General features: G+C 40.0%; 1 protein-coding gene across 5 annotated transcripts in view; it reads right to left on the bottom strand.

The window, feature by feature from the left end:
- Nucleotides 1-1,189: 1,189 nt before the first annotated feature.
- Nucleotides 1,190-24,580, bottom strand: part of APP (amyloid beta precursor protein) — a 208,376-nt gene continuing 184,985 nt past the window's right edge. For 3 of the 5 annotated variants that reach the window (XM_071562884.1, XM_071562875.1, XM_071562904.1), the window contains 4 exons: nucleotides 23,168-23,221; nucleotides 12,154-12,254; nucleotides 9,036-9,182; nucleotides 1,190-2,450 (listed from right to left, as the gene is read on the bottom strand). In XM_071562884.1, coding sequence (XP_071418985.1) covers nucleotides 2,349-2,450; nucleotides 9,036-9,182; nucleotides 12,154-12,254; nucleotides 23,168-23,221 — 404 coding nt within the window. In that variant the 3' untranslated portion in view covers nucleotides 1,190-2,348. The remainder of the gene's footprint in view (nucleotides 2,451-9,035; nucleotides 9,183-12,153; nucleotides 12,255-23,167; nucleotides 23,222-24,580) is intronic. The other 2 variants (XM_071562894.1, XM_071562914.1) reach the window with 1 other exon arrangement.

Genomic DNA, 24,580 nt, shown 5'->3' with positions numbered 1-24,580 from the left:
CTGGTCACCATCATACATTATTCTGACCCAAACAGCTCAGTTTTAAAACTGGAGATGGTAAATCCTCTGTGAATATTTTGTAAGTTCTTTATAATGCAAGGATACACCAGGGCCTACAAATAAAATCTCTTCCAGGACTCTGATCCTGTGAGGTGAATTCCCTGGATGTAGCAGGGATGGAAGAGTAAAGAGTATATAAACATCTGGTTGGTAACAGGAAATAGGAAGGTCTCCGGTTTTTTGCACTACTGGTTTTATAGTAGCAGGTGCCTCCCCATCATCCTGAATCTTTGCAGATGGCTTGTGAAAGAAACTCCCTGCCCTATCTGTCCCCTCTGTGACAACATCTCTCCTGGCCAGTCAGCCAGCAGAGCTGTGTCCCAGGCCAGCAGGTGAACTGGCTGAACAGGCAAGGTTTTGTGGAAGATCATGGATGGGGAAGGAGAAGTGAATTCAATAGGGCTGGAAACCATAATTTTCTCCTAGCTGAGGTCTGGAGCAACTCAGCCACTCACCACTGCAGCCACACTTTCATCCTGCTGCGGAGACAAAACCTGCAGGTGATGTTGGAGAAGAGGCTGCCACGACTTGCAGACAAACCAAGTTAAGAGGCTTTCCCTAGAGAGATAATGCTGTCCTTATTCTACTCCTAGCTCTTCCCTCACTTCTGCTTTATTTAACCCATCTGCTGTAGAGAAACAGTAATTTGTTCCCTTTTCATGCAACATACACCTTCAGTTTTATTCCACAACCCAGCTTGCAGCTCCATCAACTGATGCCCAAGCTAAAGCTGAGGAAGCTCTTAGCTGAACAATGGGCAGACGGTGCTGGGCTGGGGTTTATGTGTCACAGCCCACCAATGGTTTTGCTCTCCTCCTGCAGCTTTTGGGAAAAAATTACCACTCGTGCTGTTTGACCTTACCCTGCGCACCTGTTGTGAGGCAGGACTACCAGGCTGGATGGTCCTGCAGCCTGGGAGGCTCCTGGTTGCCATCACCGATGGAGCATGTTTCAGTGCATGGATCTTGCCAGAAAGCCATTAGAGCACTGGTGGTGAGGGAAGAGCTTGCTGGCAAATGGCTCCTGAGGATGGATAGGGAGGTGGGAGGTTGGTTACTCATCCGTGCCACGCTGCTCTGTGTGAGCGAGGGTGGCTGGTTGGCGCAGAAATACACCACTACAACAGGGCTCCTCCAGGAATGTATTTATTTACATTAAAACACTATTATACAAACTGAAAGAAAGGAAAAGGGAAAAATAATAAAAGAGACAACATCCTAGAGGAGAAACTGTGCCAAAGTCAGCACTCCCCCTTTCCACCCTGTCTCGCTGCTGCCCTGCCTTCTGCTCTGGTCTGACTGTGAGTGCCACAATCCTTGTAGGAAAATCCTTCCCAACCCTCTCAGTGTGAACATCCATGTATTCTGTTTAAATGGCTTTCAGAAATCTTAATTTTGTTCCTCCAAAGAAAACTCTTGCCCACACATTCTTTTTTGAATTTATTTATGTAACACAGTGTAGAAAGCTGTCAATTCATAAGCAATGGATCTGTACAATCATCCTGCAGAGGACCCCTGTTAATTTTCGGCCAGCAGGCACTTCTCCCCCCAGAAGTGCTCACAATTAACAGGGATTCTGTTTAAATTTTTTTTTCAAGATCAAAAAGATACATGGAAAAGAAAATAAAGTTTACCTTTCAATGCCTAAAGTGTGCACATAAAACAGGCACAAAGAAACGAATGTGTATTCCCATGATTTCTACATCACTAATACAGCAGGAGCAACAATCTGTACAATAAAATGCAGCTGCAGAGGAAAAGAATTTCAATAACTCATCTGGAATACTTTTTAAAAAATGTTGTTTTACTTTAAAATGCATAGTGATCAGAAAAAAATGCTCAGCAAAGAGAAGCAGCTAAACCCCACAGACACAGAAAGCATCCCCCATCAATTCTTAAAGCATATTTCAATTAGGACTTAATTTTTGTCACAAATCACAAGAATAATATACAACTGGCTAAGGAGCTACATGATAAATAATTGGGAAAGAGAATCTATCCATGCATTAGTTAAATACAGCTAACCTCTTTACAGTACACAAAAAACATTCATTAATAATGTAGTGTAAAGACTGAAATGTAAAGAGAAAGAGAGAGAAAATACATTACTGATTTTATTAATTCAAGTTCAGGCATCTACTTGTGTTACAGCACAGCTGTCAAAAGGCGAAAATGAGTAAATAATAAAACAGAGTGTTTTTCTTTCTTTCCACATTACTCTACAACTGAACACCAATGGGCAGTGAAGCAATCATTCTGCTGTCCAACTCATGAGGCTGCTGTGGTGTCCTAGTTCTGCATCTGTTCAAAGAACTTGTAGGTTGGATTTTCGTAGCCATTTTGCTGCATCTTGGAAAGGTGGCGTTCCTCTGGTGTCACTGCAGCATCGACCTGTCACAGAAGGGAATGACCAAAGTCAAATTCCTGCTTAATTCACAGCACAACCTTAGGGCCATCCAATGTACTTTGTACTCTTCCCTGTGCATTCAGGCAGACAGCATCCTCTGTCTGGTTCATATTTTGAACAGAGTAATATGCAGAAGAAGATAATGCACCAAGAACAACTCTGCAACTGGTTTTTTTGCTGCAGGACTTAAAAATCAGCTGACCAAACTCAGTCCCAGCTTTAGTTTTTTGTCTGGCTCTGGAAGCATGCAACTCCACAGACAAAAAAGGGGATAAAGTTTCCATCTCCTCACTAGTCCCTCATTACCAGGTTTCCCCCCCATCCATAATATATATTGATATCTATACCTTTTGAGATCAGATGGATCTCAAAAGAAAAGAAAATGCTCACTAAAAAGCTGAAGAAAGTGGCCTTCTGTCTGCACTGTGCTCTCAGATCTGTCACAGGTAGGGTGGTCTTGAGACAAAGAAGAATTAATTGGAAAAAACAAAATGAGGGTAGCAAGGAAATCGCAGAATTGTCAGGCACAAGGTGAGCTAAAAAATCCCATTATTCTCATGGACACAGAATCCTCTGTCTCCAAGGTCGAGTTTGGTTAAGTTTAGTGACAAAAAACTTCATATGTCTATACTGGTTTTATTTCTACTTAACAAAAATTGACCGTTCTTGATTACTGGGAAGAGAGGCACAAAGGTCAGTCAAGACTTCTCAGTTGAATACCTACAGCTCCACAGATTATTTTCTTCCTTCACTGGACATTACAGTAATATTAAACTGTCTGAGAACAGGCTCTAAATCTCAATTAGCTGTTTTACCTCTGCTGTATGTACTCAATAAATGTGTATTCAAAACCTACTGTATCCTGGCTATTTTGCTACAGCCAAGAACTGCTTCTCAGTTATTTGTTTTGCTACCTGATATTTCCAGTATTTGACAGCTCTTGAAAACAAAGGCAAAAAGTGCATTTTACATTGCCAAAAATTTACAAACAGGAAGGTCCCTAAAACTCTACCCTTAAATATCAGGCATGAACATTTTCCTGTGGATTCCTGTAAACAGTGACCTCTAGTAAAAACAGCAATTCACGTTTAGCATCAAAACAGACTTCAGGATAATGCAAAGTGTATTCTGTCAAGAAATCCTAACTTACTCTATCTAAGCTTTTAATAAAAAAGCAGAGGAGGAGAGGTACCGATGTTTGATACTCACTTGAAATCTACTCTGCAATACTAGTACATGCTTGGGACAAACACAGGCTGCTCAGTTTATTTTTGCAGCTGTTCTTTTATTGGGGTAGGTTGCAAGAGTACCTTTCCCGCAGTACCACCAGAAAATGGTTCCTCTCAGAGCCATCTCCTCTTTATACAATCTTTTATTTGCTCTTTAAGAGAAGGAACAGTTCTCTGTGTGGCATGTGCATTAGATTGTTCAGAAGAACTGCTAAACCCAAATCTGATCCATTTTCTGATTTGTGCCCCTTCTAACTCTGCTTGTCTATGCTCCAACTCTCAAATTGCATTTTCAAGCAACACTGTATTTTCCATAAAGTATCTTGTTTTATATACAACAATTACGGATTTTTGTGAAATACCCAACTTTAAGGGTTATATATTGCTTTTGCTTGCTCATGAGCTGTTGTGAACTTCTCCATAGCTGGGAGTGCTCAGCCTTTCAGCAAGCCCTTGACTCCCATGGTCAGAGAGCACCATGCCAGGCAGAAAGGATCACTGGGCTGAGCTGACACCGGGCTCCCTGTGTTTCCAATTCTGCAGTATAACTCAAATTTTTAATACTGCCATTCACAGGTTTTCTCTCTTTTTCTAAGTTGTATTTGCATGCAGTAATTCTCTTATGCAACAATCCACAAATCCATCTATCCCTTCAATTCCTGTGATATGCTTTTAGGGACCAAGCCCCTGTTTAGCGGTCACTCTTGCTTTATTTCCCTTGTTTGAGAAAGTGGGGGATAGCGTTTTTCCTTCCCTGCACCTCTCCCTCACAAGTGACAAACTTTTCCATCTGAAGGATACAGGCTTCCCCTGGCCAGCCCACGTGAGCGCTGAGTGCTCAGCTCAGCTGTCAACAACCATTTTGATTCATAAAGGACAGGAGAACTCCTGGGAATTTCACAGCCAGTCTCCTCTTTACCTGCTTGCTCCCAAATCCCCAAGACATCCCTGTACAGTCATGTGCTCACAGACAGGGTACAGCTATGCATTTGCATTTTAAAGACTGGTCCATACCTGCTGCTCCCCTGTACCCTTTCCTAGTGGTGGGGCTCAGTGAGGGATGGTGAGACCCATCACACCTCACAGTACCCACCACTGCAATCACCCAGGGGCTGGGCTGCTTCACCTGTCCTTTCTCCAGGGGTTACCAACTTCTCCCTCCACAAAAATACACCATCTAGAGCCATATGCAGTGGATCAATACCTGGCAGTCCCTCGATGCTGTTACTGTTCAGCAGAGCACTTGTTTTCTGTGTATGCCAGCAGTGAAACAGCAGTAGGGCCTAACAGTGAAACAGCAGTAGGGCCTAACAAATCCTTTCCTTATAGATTTTCTACAAACATGCAAAAGGCCTAATCCCTGTCCTGAGGACCATACAAATCTAACAGCATTAACTATGTCTGTTGTGACAACGTCGCCCTGTGCCATCTGCTGCTGCTGAGGTTGTCACTATCATGGCTGTGAAGGCAAGAACAAAGCAGGGAAAATGGTAAATGTCCCTGTAGCCTTTTCAGCACTTACAGAAAACAAGAGCAAAAGTAGGTGCAGAAGAAAAACCACCCTTCCCTTCATTTTTGGAGGGGCTGCTGCAGCACCAATCAGCCCTCGTTCCTGTGCACTGTACCACCACACTACTGGAGTATCTAGTGCTGCTCCAAATCAACCAGTGAGTTGCACAATTCACAACTAAACCTACTAACAGATTTCTTTCTAGTATGAAATTAAAGCTCAATCTGAAGTTTTGGGGTTTGATGGACCAGGAATCCCTGTGTATCTATACATGCCCAAGTGCATCTTCCTTTCTCAGAGGCTCCCTCTCTAGGCTGGGATGCAAAGGGTGGGGATGCCAGAACCTGTGCTGGACTTCTTCATCTTTAAGCTCCAAACAACACCATATTTAACTTTGTCACCTGTTTTAGTTTAAGCCTCCCACTCAGCACTTCTTAGTCAGGACTAGAAAATGTGGTAAGTATGCAGCATAACCTGCTTGTGGGAAATGGGGTGAGACACCAACATAAATTAAAAAGTAATCAAAGAAAGTGCGAGGTAGAAGAGACTAAAGAATTGACAAGAAATTTGGAAGAAAATCAAGGAGGAGAAAAAGATTAGGCAAAAAATATGAGAAAGGACAGTAAAAAAAGACTGAATTTTAACACCTTTGCACAATATTCTATATTAAAAAGTCTCACTTTGATGAAACCACTTTCTCGTGAAAACCCAATAACCTCTGAAATATGGCATTTATAGATGAAAGAGATTTACTGAAGCTTCTACTTGCAGTCTTAGCTCATTTTTCTTTTAAATTTCCCCTTTAGCCTTTAAAATGACTAGTGCTGGTACTGCCTCTCCTTCCTGTCTGCTGCAGGACATCCATCTCACTGAAAACCTGTGTGCACTGTCTGCTCATCCTGAACAGTCTTCTCTTCTACTCCCTGTTACCCATTTTGAGGCTGTCAAATTCCTCTCGTTCCTTACCTCTGCCCTAGGTATTGCTCTGCCAAATGACATTCTTTGAACCCAATTATCTCCTTGTCAGTAAATCCCTAAAGCCCCTCACAATTTTAAGAAGCTTTTTGCACCCATTATGGAGGTGGCAGAAGCTGAAAACAGTGTGTAAGAGGTGTGGGCACACTTCTCTTCTCTATGACATGATGTCTCTCATGAAAACAGTTCAGTCAGGTAGATAAACTCTTTTGAGACTGTTTGTTCATATATTCCCAACCTGCAATTTCAGTGCCCCCTGTGCTCCTGCTGTGAGCCTTCCTGTTGTCGCCTCTCCTCACATTCTCCCGCTGGAGGTGCTGCCTCCATCAGAAAGCAAATGAGTTTTGAACAGAATATCCTCAAAGAGGACAAGCTGAGATAATCAGCTGTTGCCCAATGCACAGAAAAGGTGAGAATCTCTATTTTGCCACCTGCTTTCATGGAGAAAATAACCTCCTGCAGACAGCTGAGGTGGGTGCACCAGCAAAAAACACTTTCATAACATCTGTCAGAGCCCCTGTGTGCACATATAATAAATAATTTTCAATCTCTCAGTCATTTATTTACTTAACTTAATGAGTACTCAAAGTTCTTAACCTAAAGTTCTTTTCCTGGGGAGCCTGAACCACTTTGGAACATTTTTATTCTCAGACTAGGGAAAAAATCATCATAACACTTCTAAATAGGACAAGTATATCCCTCCTCAGAGCTTGAAAAAAGTTTAACAGGATTTTTAATAACTTATTTTGTTAAAAAAAATGAGAGTGAAGTGAGAAAAAGTACAACAGAGTTGAACGTTTTGCAAGATAGGAACACAGGTGGAACAGGATCTGTTTTGTAATCCCATGTCCATTATCACAGAGTTAAATTCTCACTGTAACTTCTGACACGTAACAAGAAGGTTGCAAGATTTGTTAAAAATATAGTCAGCCAACCTAGAGCTGATGTACAGTTATTTTTACATCAAGTGATTCTGCTCTTTCATGCTTTTTGTGCACAGCACATGAGATGTGCACCGTGGCTAAAGAAATTAATCGTCTTTAGAATGGAACAGCTTCATTTTGAAGACATTTTGATACTAAACATCAATGGTATACGCAACTTTGGGTGGGTTTTTTTGTCCTCAATACAAGTACTACAAAATTTTCACCAACTTCGGACAAAAATAGATGTTATGCCTTTCTTGCAGGTGAGAAGCTCAGAAAGTGAGGCCATGCACTCTGCCAAGACCACAGACCAAGTCTGGCAGAAGGAGGAATCCTGGCTGCCAATGCCAGACACAATGGAGCAAATCCACAAGGCAACATCATCTCCAGTGTGATACTATAAATCAACCAACATTCTTGGTACATCCACACACTAAAAATTTATAGTTTTATCTGTAAATTTTTTTATTCCCTAAGTGATGCTGTCATTCTGACATGAGTTACTTATTCAGCTTGTGCGTGTTATTTCTAGGCCAATGTTTCCAAGTTCACTGTCGCCAAAGAAAGCTCACAGAAATCCAGGATTACCTTTTCCATACCACTCTATCAGGCAAAGCCCACCTGGAATATTAAGGTAATACTGCAATAATGGTATGTCTACATTCAATGTTTGATTTGGGGCTTTGGCCCAGCAACCCTCCAGGCCCTTCTGCTGTCACTAAATTTGGCCAAAGGAGAATTTCTGGTGGCACAACCATTGGTGCAGTTATCAGCTGGGTGGTTTTAAAAATAACACCTGCTTCAATTTTCTACAAAATGGGCTGAAAACTATCATACTGGAAGTTTAAGCTGAGAGTCCTGCTTGCTATTTTCTGCCTCTTGGTCCAAAATACTGCACAGGTTGGTATCTGCAAATCTCACCCCACATAGTTGGTGCTCTTTTCATCACATCTCGGGAAGGTTTCAAACTACGTGGAAAAGCACAGCATGGACAGAGGGATGCACAAGCACAGGCTTAAGCAAAGGCTTACTCAAATATTTATTAGACCTTTCAATGACCCAGACAGTGGAATAAATGCATCACGCAGCATGTGTGTCTCTAGCAAGAACAAAGAAAGGTTCATTTGACTCTAGGTGAAACCAGCATAAAGCATGGACTTGATCAAGACTTAAGTTTCAATGAAAAATGTAAAATACCAATACTGGAAGGCAAAAATATAAAAGTCTCTTGAGTGCTTGCTAATACAAGTATGATCTGAAAATCATATACACAGCAAACTAAATAGGGGGAAAAAAGTTACATGAACCTCCTTTCAGTTCTCATAATTAAGTTTTTCTACTTACAGAGATCTTAAGGCCATGCAACAGATGAAGTATTTTAAATTACTGTAAATTGACCACAAATTTCCTTGGTAGAGAGACAAGTTTTATATATTATTTGTTTCTCAAATCTGTGAGTTTCAGATTATTCATAAATCAAAAGCTGTTCGTGGCAACAGAAAATCTTTTGAAAGGACAGAGTAATAAAATATCTGTATAGGGAAAATCCTTGCAGTGTACAGCACAAGACATGGAAGACCAGCCTCAAACATTAAAGCTAAATAAAAAATCAGTGTGTGTGTGAATTCTCAATGACAGTAAATCCAAATGTTTCCTTTTGTGCTCACTGTCCTTTCTCCTATAGAATGTGATTGGTCTGGGAGAGGTCCAGAAGAGATTTTTGTGGTTTTACACCCAATGTAACATGAGCTACATTGCATTTGCGTTTACCAAATAAAGCAATTTTATTCCATGCTGCAAGATTCAACTATGACAATTCTGAACATAGCCAAAACCACGATTTCTTCCTTTGAAAATCATTATTTCTAGAGCAGTGTGTTGACTGTGATGTACAGGTAACACCAGTTATGCCTGGAAGCCTTTTCTTACCTCCACAACCCCATGGTGAATAGACGTGTACTGCTTCTTCTTCAGCATCACCAAAGTAATGACAATCACTGTTGCTATGACAACGCCTCCCACCATTAGTCCAATGATGGCACCTTTATTTGAACCCACATCTTCAGCAAAGAACACCTACAATAGAAGAACAAAGGAAGGCAGCTAATAAAAAAGCTCATTGTATATTTGACTAATCTGTCCAGCTACCACAGCAATATAAAGCCTATCATCAGTAATTAAACAGCATTGCAAGTCTTCCTAATTACTCAAACCTGGGTCACTGTGCCACAAAGTGCTCATAGGTGGGCAAGAGCAATTTGGGAAATCTATACGGTCTGAGGTGTGGCAGTTCTGTGGCTTAGTAGGGGACTCAGCTTCATGCTCAGATTCACACAGGTCTTGGACAGTAGCTGCCTTTTTTTACCTGAGTGAGTCCAGCTAATTGCACAAAGACCAATAAGCTTTAGCAAAGTAACCCAGGAGCACACACATTTCCCTATTTTTAGATTCTAATCATAAAAGTGTTCATAAATTTACATCTGTGTGGCTTGTTTGGACTATGATGCATTTTTTCAGTAGACTAGTAAAGGACCTGTAGCACAACAACCAGATGGGAGAGAACTCCCACACCAAGGAGACAAGAGTCAACAAAAACTAACATGCTGATTTAAGAGACCACCAAGGGGTGTTTCATGATTTTGCAGGGCAAAGGGAGAATGAGCTGTACCTGGATGATGTCAATACTCATGTGTGACCTAACAGGTAACAGTGCTGTGAAACCCAGAGAAAATCACTTGAATTATATGCACTGATAAGGCAAAACAGAGAACAGCAAGATGCTTTACTATGCATTTAATAAGACTGGCTTTTATCAGCAGGAGCAGGTATGAAAAAGTGGGTGATTGTTTTCACTGTCCTGTTTTGTATTCAAGGAATACATTGGATTATTTTGCATCTATGCATATCTTAGAACCCTTTTGTCCGCTTGTCAACAGCAAGATTATTATTATTTTTAGCCAAAATGGGCAAAAAGGATTAGAGAATAAATTACATTCACAGAATTGTAACACTACCTCATGCTGAAAGACTAAATACTTTGACAAGTATTTAACGAAAATGTAGAGGGAAGCAGGAAACCAGCTGAGAAGTATAATGAGCTGTATAACATTTGCACTCTTTAAGACACATAACCTTGCTCAGAGAGGTATTAAAGCATACAGTATAAATATTTATATTGTTCTTAGTCACAGGCAAGAAATATATTTAAACAAAGTTAAGAATTCACTAGAAAGTACACAGAATGGACAGTGTTGACATGAGCTGATGTGAAGTAATAATTTCTCTGTCAATTTTACCTGCCCAGGACTGAAATTCTGTTACTATACTATTTTTGAGCACTGTGAAGTGCCCCAGCTAATATGCACGTGAAAGAGAGGAAGGCCTTAAGCACTCTGTTCCATGAAAATCAACTTAATGTACACTTCAAAGGTCAACATCCATAAAGGAGAAAATAACTACTATTTCAGCTCAATTCAGAGGTTTGTGGTATAAAATACAATGTGCAGATCAATCCAAAGCGATATTCTTAATAGACTGTTTCAGAAAATCCTACCAAGACACAGAAGGAAAGCACAGATTAAAGTGTTCTCTGCTTCCTGCTTTTGAATTAAGGCTAGTGGAGAAGGGCCTTGGATAGGACATGGTGTGTGGTAAGGAAGCATTGCCCTGTAAGCATCAACCCAGTACTGTCTCAGCAAGACCGGACTTACTGCTCTGTCTTAATTGAAAAGATAATTTGGAAGACAACTCACTAATACTTAAATAGTGGTTGTACCTATCAGTACGAAATATGGCAATAAAGGCTGTAAAAACTAGAAAGGTCCCATTGTAAGCAATGCACTCCCCCATCAGCCACAACAGTAAGGCGAGTTCCCAGCACCAAATTGCTTGGGATAGTATTAAGACACTGAACAGTGCTGATGGGAAGTGCTTATGACAAACCAGTATCTACTGTGCCTAAACACATTCCTGCAAGTTCCTTTCCTTAAGTACAGGTTTGCTCCATCCGAGCTAAGCACATCAGACTTTCCCAAATTAGTGCTAATGCATTCTGGATTAGCTCTTCAAACTGGGAATTCTCAGTTTTCAGCATCAAAGAGATGGCAGAATATCTTTTCACACACTGATTGCTGAGTTCAAATGCAAATTTGAGCCCCATGTTAATTTTAATTTTCAGCACTACCTAGCTTTAAGAATATATCAAGAAAAAAAGGTTTCAAGTTTAATATCAGGATATTGAAAGCCATGGAACTGGAAGCAGAAAGGTTTATAGTCAACACTACTGTATGGGTTCTTCATTGCTTATTAAGGGTTTGAAAAAGCTTTTAGAAGATGCTTGTTTTTACTATGTTGCTTTTGGTTTTTGATTTTATGTTCATAAGAAGCACAGCTCAAATGGGGAACAATACTTTGCTCCTACATGCCCTTCACCTGTTAGTAATCATTTAATATACCTTAAGGAACAAAATACACAGATACAGCCAAAGTAAAATTAAGGTCAGTGGAGAAACGCCTCTTATCCCAAGCAGCCAATCTTGTGAAAAGGTTATGCTCCATGGAGTTCAGCCTCCTTCATGCACCACCACCATCTGTTTTGACAGGAAAGGAATCTATTCCTGAAACGGTGTCAGCCTATTTCTTGCTGCACCATGCTGTGTGCCTTTTTTATTTTCATTTTTTAAACTTAGCTTTTTCCTTCCTTTGTATCCCTTCTCTTTAGTTATGAGACCATGACAGATGGACTGTGGGACAAGTATTGTGCATATGACCACATCCAGTGACATGGCAGTGCAAGGACAGGAACTGTCAGAATTTCCTTTCATATGAGATTTGATGACTTTCCATACTTTCTGCTGACATTATTCCAGATTTACTCTCACTGGAAAGAGAACCAGAAAAACCATAATCTGCTCATGTGGTGACTTTTTGTTGGCACTTTCAGCATCCACATCACTGAGGGGAAACAAGGCCAGTAAATGACTCAGTAGCTCGAGACTGAATCAACAACTCAAAACGCACGTGTGGAAAGCACAGTTTGTTCACTCACCAGCTTTTGATGATGAACTTCATACCCTGAGTCATGCCGGAACTCAGCATCCATCTTCACTTCAGATATCTCTTCTGTTTTAACGTTGGTCAACCCTGACCCTGCATTGCATCACAAAGACAATTCATTAAATAAAGTCAGTGATTCGGATCCAGTGAGATCCTGCTCAACTCCACCCTCACCAGAGCAGAAGGCACTGGAATCATTCGCACACAGGAGGTGGGAAGCAATGTAAAAGGGAACCAAAAGGAAAGTCAGGTACATCTGATGTTTCAGTCCCACTGAGGTGACACAGAATGAGCTGATAAAATTTCTCCTGTGCTAAACAACACTTAATCCACCACAGCCATATTGGTAGGAGAATCAAAGGCTTTCTGCATGAAACATGACATGAATTGCACTGTGAGGGACCAAGAGAGGCCTCCTGAACTGGCTCACAGACTGCAGACAGATCTGCTCTGACAGTCTCTTTAGCAATGTCAAGAAAATTTGTTGTTTAGGCCAAAATCTTTCTCCTCCCCAACCTCAGACTGCTGGGAGGAAAAAACGCAATACCCATGGTGTGAGGAGGGGAACCCAAGAACTGCATTTTCTTGCTTACTGTGAGTCTGCACCTTTTGCACAAACAAGTTACTAAAATGTCTGTGAAGTTTACATAGTTCTCGTTTTCAGATTTCATACTGCTCAGAATTAGTGATTCAAGCCTTGTCTTCTCTCTGAGACATAACCACCCCTCTTGATTAGAAACATCCAGTAAAGCAAGTGAGCACAGCTTATAGCAATTGTAATTGTAGATAGTTTGCAATCCTGGTCTTCACTTATGAGTGTGAAGGGGAGATGCTGCACTTGTCTAACTGGAAAGGTGAGGATTTCCTCCTGGAAAATAGCCTTAGGAGAATGAGCCAGATGTAACAGCAGCAGAACAGTGTATCCTGTATGTGTATCCATGAATCCTGAAAAGCTGGCTCTGGTTTATACAGAACATATGGATATTCACAGAACTGGTTATTTTCCTTCTCAGAATCAATGCTCTGACATTTGTCTTTCTTTGAGGTACAAACACTGCAGAAGAAGGGTGTTCATGAGACATTATTTTCCCCCTCTACTGGATATATTAAGAACAAACTGGTTCATATTCCTTGTCTGTATTTATTTTAGCATTTTGGCACCCCCAGTTCTTCTCTCCAAGGCTTCATTTTTCGTATCTTGGGCTGACCTTAAGCTCTGATGCAGAGGAAGAACCTTTTAAAATTCTCAACATTACTGACTGCTTATGTGCTCCACTGTCTCTCTGGATTCTAAATAAATTCCTGAAGAATTCCATGTGCCAATGAGCTTCACAGGACTTAATGCAAGAATTATTGCCCTTTGACTGCCTTTGAATGTGCAATTTCTTTTTTTTCATTAAGTGCTGGTTTATTTTTGAATTGTGAGTCAGCAAGAATAGACCTTCCAAAGAAACTCTCTGGACTGTATAGACAATCCTATTCTAAGGTTCTGATCCTTCTTTTCATAGGAAACCATGAAAAGGAGAGAACAAGAATCATCTTTATGGAATAAAGTATTTATAGTTATTTTCTTGAACAGTCTGCCTGCCCTATATATTCTACCTTACTATCTTTTTTCTTCTTTTTTTAAAAGAATAAAAGCACTTAATCCCCTACAATTTCTATATTAAACATCTGGGTTTTGATGGTACATCACAGTACTTACACAGCTATATTATGACATTTACATACAAGAGACTATTTCTAAATGCAAGAACCATAAAGTACTTAAGGAATTGCAGTCTGAAAACAAACAATATGCTCTGTCAGTGGAAAGCAGGACAAAATGGAGGTGCAGGAAACAAGACCCCATGTGGTACCTGAAAACAGGTTTAACTTTTTATCCTTGAAGCAGCTGTGGTTGGTTTTCCAAATTAAGAGTACAAGTTACTCTCTCTTGTGCATCACCTCAAAATAGCTCCTACACCTGCATCAACAGGAAATGGGGAAAAGGAGAACATGTATCTGGCTGTAAGGAAGCTCACCTCTTCAACCTCTTCATCTCACCCTTGCCTGTTTGGTTTTAGGATTCAAAGCAGGAAAGGGGTGAAGTCCCAACAGTGGAATACCAGAGCTTCACACAGACAAACTATCCCAGAACTTGTTTCACTGACCACACTTGCACCCTCTTATAAATACCCTGGCAAAAGCACCATGTGGAGATTCCCCAGTGCACAGGCCTAGGAACTGTATTACTTTCCTGTTATAGCTGGCAAGTTCACTGAAGCTACAAATATTGATTAGAATAGATACACAGACATATGAGATAAATCAGTGAGGAATCAACGTGTCTTTTCTTGAGGGAGTCCTGCCTTCCAAACCTCTTAGAGGTGACTTGGAAGAGTTAGGAAGCACAAAGAAAACAGTGATGATGTTTGGAGTAAACCTGAATTTCCAAAAAGCCTTTGAGAAGGCCAGAGCTCTGGCAGAAGCTAAGGTGCCAAGAATAAGGAGGTAAAGTCCTACGTAACTTCCCATAAATGATTAAGAGAAAGGAAATGTAATGTAAATACACATCCATTTTTCACAATGGAGCAAGGTTACCAGCAGGTCCCATAAGGATCTGTGCTGTGCTGTTTGCAAAGTGATCTGGATAAGGGAGTGAGTAGTGACATAACAGTTTATTAACAAAAAATAAAAGAAAAAATGAGGATAGTCAAAGTAAAAACAGCTGCAAAGAAGTGCAGAAGGATATTACAAATTCTGAGTGCACAATAAAAGGGAAATTATATTAAATGCTGATATAATATAAAGTGGTGCTTGTGCAGATACAAAGCCCTAACTATACATGCACAGTAAAGGCTCTAGTTTAGCTCTGCTCCACCCAGATACAGAGACCTTGCAGTCCCTGTGAGTAACTCTGTGGGCACTTGGCTCAGCAGCAGTCAAAAAGGCAAAGACAAAGCTGGGAGCAGTTATGAGAAAACAGGAACACTGGTTACAACACTGGTTAAATGATGCACCCTCTTTTTGAATCTGGCTATTCTGGTCAGCCCCCCTCGCACAGAGGCAGAACTACAAAAGATACAATGCAGGGAGACACAGATGATCATGGGTATGGAATTGCTTCTGCATAGGCAGGACTAAAATCGGGAGTCTTCAAACTGGAAGAGGCAAATGAGGAGAAACATGGCAGAACCCTGTGACTGTGAATGACAAGATGAAAGTCTACAGGAAATGGTCAGTTATTCCTTCTCCTAAGAAACACAGGACACCAATAGGGCTATGACACAGCAGACTAAAAATTAACACAGCAAAGCATGTGTACATATACAATTTGGTACAATGCAGAATTTGACTGTGGAACTCACTGGCACAAATCACAAGGATGTTCAAAATATAAATGAACAAATGTGAAGAAGAAACGTTCCTCTAGGGCTACTAAATGTAACAGTGAAAATAAAATTTCCAGTCCTGAAACCTGTCAAATGCTTGCTGCCAAAAGCTCAGTGGATGTGCCAGGGGTATAAGGCAGAGGTGAAATCTGTACATATCCTGTTTGCACCACTGCTAAAAGCAGAAAAATGGACTTGGGCACTTGTGCTCTTGGGCTCTGACCCCTTTTGCTGAAGGCAAGTGGCAGCAGCTCAGACTGTGGTCTTTGTCAGCCTCAGTTAAACAGCCAAACACCGTGGGCAGGAGTTACAGCAGCGTTTCAGGGGCAGGACAGGTCACACCAATGAGCAAAAGGGGGTGACAAGTTCACGAGTAGTCTCAGCTACTGGAAAAATGTGGACTCAAGCTTCCCTAAAGCCACAATACTCTGAGAGTTCCCTTCACTCCTCCCATACCCATGAAACAGTTGCATGGGATCCACACTCCCATGGCATGCAGCAGGTTAAACTGTCTTTTTTTGCCTTGAGATCAGGCATAATTCTTTTGTCTTGAGACAGGTGACCAAGGTCTGGTGGCCTACCTGGCCTCACCAACACACAAAAATGCCATGGGATCTGAACACAAGGTAGGACCTGATATTAGGAAGTTAACCATGTTAGACTTACTGAAGCTTGTTTTTGGCAGATGGCACAGGCAAAAGGTCAGAAACAGGAAAATCTACTGTTGCACTAACAAACCTGAGAGCAATTTTTCCCTTCCTACCTCCCTTTGAAATGAGGAAAAAGACTTCTAAAAGTACAGCTAGGGCACACTGGTGGTCTTCTGCAAATAAGAGAAGCATGACATTGCACCAAAATCAATTAAGTACCTGGTATGAGACAAATATACATCTATATGGGGTTATATATGCCTTTTCACAATGTTAAATTATAGAATTGAGACTTTCTATTTAACAGATTCTCTTTATTTCCAGTTCATTCACTTTCCTGTCCTGGACACATGCTAAAATCAAAGATAAATTTTTCAAAGGTAGGAACTGAAGAAGTAAAAACTTCAGGGTCTTTCCAAAACCTTGATCAGAGGTAAGATGTAAGGGCTTCCTAATACTCCTCTACCCTTACACTGAAGACAAAGATACAAAGAAAAGTTTGCTCTCAGACAATAACTTTAATCCTAACAAAAAAAAAATGTCTTTTCACTACAAATTCTAAAACACATAATACAAACACAAATGCCAATGTACAAGATGAGAAGTGAGAGCAACATCCTCACTTGAAATTCACAAATAAGAATTATTAACACCTTTTCTTCTGAATTAACTACTATCTTCAGGGAGTGGCATTCCTAATCACTTCAATTTAAAATTACTTCACCTCAGCTGGCAAATATATTAACTTGCAGCTCCTTAATAAAACTGACAAAACTATTTTGGTATTCAAAACCACAGGCTTAAAAGAATCTAGTGAAATTCAACAAAATGGGGTACCTATGACAGGCTTTTAATTATATAGCTGTTAATAAGCAATAGTAACTGCTTTTATATATGCACATATACCTATGCATGTGTGCTCACTACATAGCCAAACATCAAAAAGAGTAGTGTACAAATGCCTTATTGTTCCTTGCCCTAATGGAAAAACAAACCATATGGAGGGAAAAACTATTCATAAGAAATAAAAACCAAGTAGCTGCTCTGGGGAACACTCACACATCTGAGCTTCTGTGTTTGTGTAAATATATATTTAGGCTATCAGAAGAATAACAAAAAAAAGGATACAGTGAATTCCACCAAGGATGCAATCAGGTGTACATTACCTGCTACACTACTTGTAATTGCTCCATCTACTCATTACATAAAGAAATACAAAGGTTTTGTGATTTTGTTTTGCATGAATCTGAAACAACAGTAGCTGTGTCTGTGGTCTAGAGTTAAAAACTAAGCCTTCAAGTGACACTCAGTTGAAATGACTTGATCTGGGAGGTCTCAAAACAGAGAGAAGCAAAGTAGCAGTTTGAGCAAAGGAGGCACTGACTGCACTCAGGAAAACATTCAGCTCCATGTCCATGAACTCTTGAGTCATGGCAAGAACAAGAAAAGATTTGTTGAATCACGGCCTGTTGTAGGAGTAGTAAACAGCTTTATCTGGGTAAAGCTTCATCTAAAATAAAGCAGGCAGATGGAAAGGAATGCAGCCTTTGAACAGACATTTGGGCAGACAGCTGTGTGTTCCAACTAGAAGTTCAGCTATTACTTCCATATGACCCTGTGACTTTGTGCAGGTCACTTAATTTTGAAATGAAAGAAGAATGAAGATTGTATGAAGACTATATACTCAGTTTTGTAAGGACAACTCAAGTATCTTTGAGGACTATGCGGCATTTTGAAGACTGCATGGAACTAAAACTTTCTGGTCCGTCCTTTGAAGTTAATGGTGGTTCACTTTTACATCATGGATGACTATGGGGCTCTCAAATTAGAGAAAGCAGAAAATAAGTGCAAAACAAAGAATCTAATTTGATTTGAGCATAAAATAATTCTCTCAGAATACACGTGTGTAAAAATGAATAATCAAAGTAAGTAAAATCTGGTTCAGTAATTCTGGCATCTCAGTGCAGATGCTGTGCATATGTACCTATAATTGCATTCCCAGTTAGTAATTATCTGATTTATAAAACAAATCAAAATGATTTAGTGGAAAAAAAAACATTAATGATTTTTATTTGGTAGCTGCGGACAGTTCGTTTAAGTCACCTGTATTGAACCAGCAACACTAAGATAGGGAAAAAATATACCCTGGCAATTTCTGGCAATAAAATCATAAATAATTCACTAAGCTGCTATATGCTCTCACCTCATACAGACTGCAACATATGTGCTAATGATTCTGCGGAACAGCCATTAGGCTTTACTGACCCTCTGGAACTGTGACTTAAAATAAACCCCTCAGCCTTTTTATATAATGTAATAAAGACACCATGTCATGACTTATCAGCAGAAGGGCCAGGGACATAGAAGCCGCTTTATGTGCAATATTTCCTCAAAACAAGTAAATGTTTGCAAAAACGATCAACTGACAATGAGCTGGGATAATGCAAAAAAATCCCAATAAACCTAAACTTTACTTCATGGAAGAAACCAATAAAGTTAATATCGTTAAATCCTTGCATTGTGAATTATGGACATCCTGTGAGTGATGTAATTACAGCTGTTAGTGGTATAATTACAGCCACAACTCTGCAACAGATGAAAATACAATCTGCTCTGAACAGAGCACTGGTTGTTTTCTTTATCACCTTCAATTACAGTAAATCTGCTGATACTAAGCAACATCCCTTCTGATAGCCAGTTTTCTAATCTTCACTCAGTTTCACTCAGGTCAGACCTGCCAAATTAACATGAGCAAAAATAAGTATATAAAGATGTTTTAATATGTATTTTTATGTGTGTATTTGTCTCTCTATATATGCACACAACACCAAGAAAAAGTTAATAATAAACAGGTACTCAAAATTCAGCTGCAAGAAATTAAGGAATTTCATCATGAAAAAGTGACCTCTGGGGCAGAGGTGAGAAGGAAACACCACTGAAAAAGCTGTTACAGTGAGGCTATCAAGGAAAGAGGTCCTCGTTCTGTCCGAAGCTCTTCCTATAGTAGGTCTCAGGCTGGACTGGAGCCTTCTTGTGTCTCCCTGTATGAAGCAATTTCTAAATAACACAAAATATGTCATAAATCTGTTACATCTGTGCTGTATTAAAAAATAGCTCACTGATGACCATTTAGTACATCTAAATATTTTCCTTCCCTTTGACCTTTTACTATCTTGTTTACTTCCTTTTCAGGAAAGAAATCATAAGAAAGGGTTTGAGGCATAATTCTTATTTTTGCTCGCCATTTGTGAATTAAGAAGGGGAAGGACAGTAAACTGAAGCACAAGGTTCCTTTTCAAGCATTCATGTGAATTACACAGATGTTTCATCTATACTAGGAAATGGGATTCCCCCTGACATTATTCTTCTCCTGGGACTGATGTAGATCATATTCCAATTAAAGCTTCCAACGTGGACAGCCAAGATGGAGTGCAACAGAGGTGGAGGTTTAGATGACCGGCACAAGGTTCAGTAAATGCTTTAAACTTGGTCCTTATTCATAAGCTTTTCTGCTCTATGAACTGGAGAACTCTTCCTGACTTCATTCATAGACTTCATTTTTTGAAAGAGAGAATGGTGAGGTGAAGTAAAAAGATTCTAGGCTCGAAAAATACTATTATAAACTAAATACTTGTTGGACCAGATGATCCTCAAAGTCCCCTTCCAACTGTGTATTCTATGACTCTGTGACTCTCTTCTTACTGTGACCAAATTATCTCTCTTGTGGGAAAGTGACAAAGATGATCTGCATGATTTTGATCTACCTTTAAGAAAAACATGGTGATCATTCAAAGAATGTTGAGTGGGCAGAGAGTGGTAAAAAGAAGATCAAAAAGAGAAAAAAGGGCATGTGTTTGCTTGTTTTCTTAGTCCTTTCAAAGCTCATTTTCTTCAAGCATTCTGAGGAACTACAAAAAATTCACTTGTTCTTATTCCCAGGCTTGGACTGTTGCAGGTTGACATGACACCTCTATTTTCACCCAGAAGGAGGTCACCACCTTGTTCCCTTAAGCCAAGCAAGCAGAAACACCAGTGGGACCATGAAAAGGGCAAACCTTTCAGGAAACCTGCAAGAAGCTGGGCAATCAAAACAAAAAGTTACAAGCAGCTGCATGTATTAATCTGCCCCCAGGTCCCTTGTTATACTTATTCACTGTAGAATAATCCACTACTTTTTAACATTTTGCTTTTTCAATGAAGAATAGCCCCAAACTGTAAAAACAGACTATCCCAAAAGGACACTGACTGCCCAAGAGGTTTTTATTTTCCTTTTTGAACCTTTAATATAGTAATTTCACTTGTAATAAGCAAGTAAAAGAGTTTTAAACCACAGATTTTTAAACCAACAGAATCCCTTTTGTGTTTCACAAGACACATCCATTTGCTTTCCTCTATTCCTAGTTTATGAAGATACTCAGACTGATACAGTTTTTTGTTGAACTGAAATTGTATCACAGACAAATCACTTTTGAAGGATGATGAAAAATCATGTTGACATTTATTGACAGAATCTGTCTCAGTAAGAAAAAATTTGCCAAAGTTTGGAAATGGTGATGAAAGACATAAGGAACTTAAGGTCTACCAGGAACAGTGAAGAAAACATGTTTATGAGATGTATACAGTACATTTACCACTACTGTAAAGTGTCAGAATTCCTATTTCACATGTACATGTAAGACACTTTATACTGTGAAACTGGGAATGCAGGCACAGCAGTAGAGATTTCAGTCTCTCCAGAGAGGCAAGCAGGGATCAGTGCAGTGCATCCTTGGCAGGCTGGAGGGGTTTACTCTCTGTGCCGAACACAGAGGATGGGCCTTTGCAACACTTAAACTCTGTGCTAAGAGCCAGGACGGAGGCCCAGGCCCCTGGACAGCACTATGTCTGCACTCGAGCAGAACACTGAGGAAATATCCCATGTGATAGTCACAGTGCAGAAGTTACTACACCTGCTGGAAATTTCAAGACATAATGGTCACACACTGAAATATTTTTTACCTGTCCTCAGTAGTCTATTGTACCCATTTGCAAAGATCCCTCATGACCTCTGTCAGCCCTACTTTTAGTACTATTTGTATCACCCCAATCAACAAAGTGCTCTGGTAAGTTGACTAAAACATGTAACTTCCCTCTGAAGCCAGAAGGCAGCAGTGTGAGGAACAGAAAGGAGGAAGGCACAATATTTAGTAATAAATATGGGCCTTGTACAGGAGATTTTCAAGATGACTGAAACTAAAGTTGTTAATAACCACAAATTTTAATATGACAATAAAAATTCTAGATTGAACTTACATTACAAAATTCAGATTAAACATATTAATGTTTCATTTGCGATGATGTTTCTAGTGCTCTTGGGGAAGAAATCTAATCCAGAAGGCAGATAATGCATTACCGGGGGGATGTCCCCTGATCCCATGGCTTTTAGCAATGTTGCACAGCTCTGTACCTCTTTCCAGGTTCTCATAATGGAATGAACTAAGACTGTGAACACAAGTGAAGATGTCAGACTTCTAATGCAGTGCTAGAACAAACCACCTGTCCAGTTCTGACATGTATCCCAGTTGCTGCAACATAGGAGCTTATTTTACCTCCCACTGTTGCAATTTCTGTAGCCAGTAAACACGGTGAGTTATCAGAAAGATTTAAACTCTGGAAAGGTGTTGTCCATAATGCTAATAGATGTTTGGAGGACAAGATGAAGGGAAAAATTGAAGGGCTACAAATTGATCAGTTTAATCTGATCTAAAACAAAACCCCACAATTATGATGAGAGACAAGTAATTCTGAGCCTAAAATATACCAATCTCATCTAACTGTGTGTTGGAGAGTAACTTCTGAAATAAAAGGCAGTTTGGTCTCAATGAAATCAGCTGTTTCCAGATAAGCCTAAACAAAAACCAGAGGAAAAACAACCCAAAATGCAAAACAAGTTAGCATGAAAAGCAAAAGTGTCTTCCTTTTGAAAACTGAAACATTTTAACTTTCGAGAACATCTGCAGCCTGACCTAAGATAGCATTACTTTGAAATAAAAAAAAAAAAGGCACAGATACCTACAGAGGAGAAACAATCACCCTTCTCTGTCCTAGAATGGAATGAACAGCTGTGTAAAGGTGTCCTTAGGGAATCCAGAGGGTAATACATATGAATTTTTAGATATCTGGAGTTAACTAAGATAAGCAAAAAATATTAATGCCCTCCAAAATTCTGAAATTGTATGCAAATTCTGTAATTAATTCTTTATTAGCCCAAATTTTATTTAACCTGTACACTCTACAGAAAGGATTTGACATTTCTATCATACATTCCCAAATTAAAAGCAGTGTCTGCACTGCGTGGTACCAACTCCAGCCCCTGTGGGAATCTGAAATCCAGCTTACAGCAAAAAGAGCTAGAAATCAAACAGCAAGCCTTGGTCAACTGAAGGCTGAGAGAAATTCCATCACCAAGAACAGAGGAAGTCTTGGTAATGCTCAACTTGAAGATAAGCTGTCTCCTGCCTTAATATAAGAAAAGAGTCTAGAATGAATGTTATCAGATTGTGTTGTAATCCCCTGCTGTCTTCCCTCCATAAATTCCTGAAATTACCATAACCCTTCCTACCTATTAGCATGTGTCTCCCTGAAACCTTAAAAAGTGGTCAGGTGTTCAATAAAGGATTCCAGTTTTGTTCCCCATGCTGGGATCGTGTAGTTTTTGACCGTCTCAAGCGCCTCCTGCACCTGCCACAGCATTATTGCTGGAAGGGATGAGAACTTCATATAAATCACTTGTGTGGGTCCCACTCCCTCTGCAAGCACATATCCTGAGCACTATGGACACAAGACAACACTCACACACGGGAATTTGTGTCGGAACACTTCCTTGGGTCATGGAATAGCATCACCTTTTACAAGAGGGTTACACCAAAGCAAAGGTTAATCCTTTCAGCTCAAGCAGACCACATGCATGCCAGGGTAGGTAAAAGCCATGCAAGTTATATACCTGGTCGTGTGGTGAGTCCTCTGTCTGCAGCCGGGCGGGCATCAACGGGCTCAACTGGGCAGGTGCAGGAAAGAAACAAGAAAGCAAAGAAAAATAAACAAAATCCCCAAAATCATAAAGTCTAATGCTCTTCTGTTGGGACAGTGCAGGAGACACAAAGTGCATAAACAGAGTTACCAAAGCAACAGCTAGGAAAGATGTCCTGGAAGTAAAAGGAAGGGATGGGCATGACTTCACAAGGAAAGCTTCACAGCTAATGCATCAATTTTATATCATATTCTGGTTACTACTTCAAGTGAGAAACCATTAAGATCAAAGAATTTCTGCCAATAGAATGACACTATATTCATTACATGCAAACCTTTTACCACTGTATGACCAGGACCAGAACTGGTAACCAAAACAGACATGATGAGATTCTGTAGCTGCTCTTAATCAACACTGACTTGTAAACCTACTGAATCCATCCTTTTCCCTTTCAACAAAGATATTTTACAACACTAGCTATAAGGTTTGAAAAAATAAAAGTGCATTTTGAAAATACAATCAATACTTCATTCCCGCATGTTCTGATTTGTAGACAGCATATTTGTCTTTCAGTTTTTGAAAGGGAACAAAAGAAGAAACACCACTTTCTATCCAGCTGTGTCATGCAGTTTTACAAAACTCTTGTATTACCCTACAAAGGATTTATCATCTAAAATCTAATGTTGATGGAACTCACTGACATTAACAGAAAAACAGGATTTGCAAAACTTAGAGCTGTTTGAATCAGTGCCTACTGCCTCAGTTAAGTCCAAAGATACTGGAGATTTTAATTAAAACATTCAGGTTTTTACTCCTTTTTTGTTTCTCTTTTGCACCAATCCTGTTGCCTTCCCTATCTACCCAAGTGGCAGTGTCAGAAAGAACTTCAGTTCAGAAATGAAGTTCCTTAAGAATTGAGAATTTTTAGCATATGGTATCTCATTCATTTGAATTTCTGGATTCAGGTATGAGGCTTCAGCAGCAGTAAGTGAGCAGCAACAACATAAGAAATGTGACAGCTTTCAATCACAAAGATCTGCTCATCCTACTTGGCACCAGAAAATCACACAAACCTGAGGATACTGCTGACTTAAGCAATGGAACTGCCCATCTTCTCAGAGAATTTGTGCCTATGTTCCTGTGGGTTTGACAGACAACCCACCATGCTTATAAGTGAGAGCCTGTAAGTGTCTCCCATGTCCTTTGCACACAGGAGATGACTGCAACAGCACCTGCCTCTGGAAAAAAAGCAGTCAGCCAGCTTTAGAGTAGCTGCAGAATAAAAGAGCATTGGCACATCTGACTTGCATTTCCAGAAGGGCAAACTCTTCACAGAGCTCACTGGTCTCTGGTGCTGCAGAGACAAGCCACCAAGTCACTTTCCTT

Source organism: Pithys albifrons, chromosome 1, assembly GCF_047495875.1.
Source record: "Pithys albifrons albifrons isolate INPA30051 chromosome 1, PitAlb_v1, whole genome shotgun sequence".
Classification (NCBI taxonomy): Eukaryota; Metazoa; Chordata; class Aves; order Passeriformes; family Thamnophilidae; genus Pithys; species Pithys albifrons.
The sequence above is the reverse complement of the archived record's forward strand: the minus strand, read 5'-3'. Positions and strand labels throughout refer to the sequence as shown.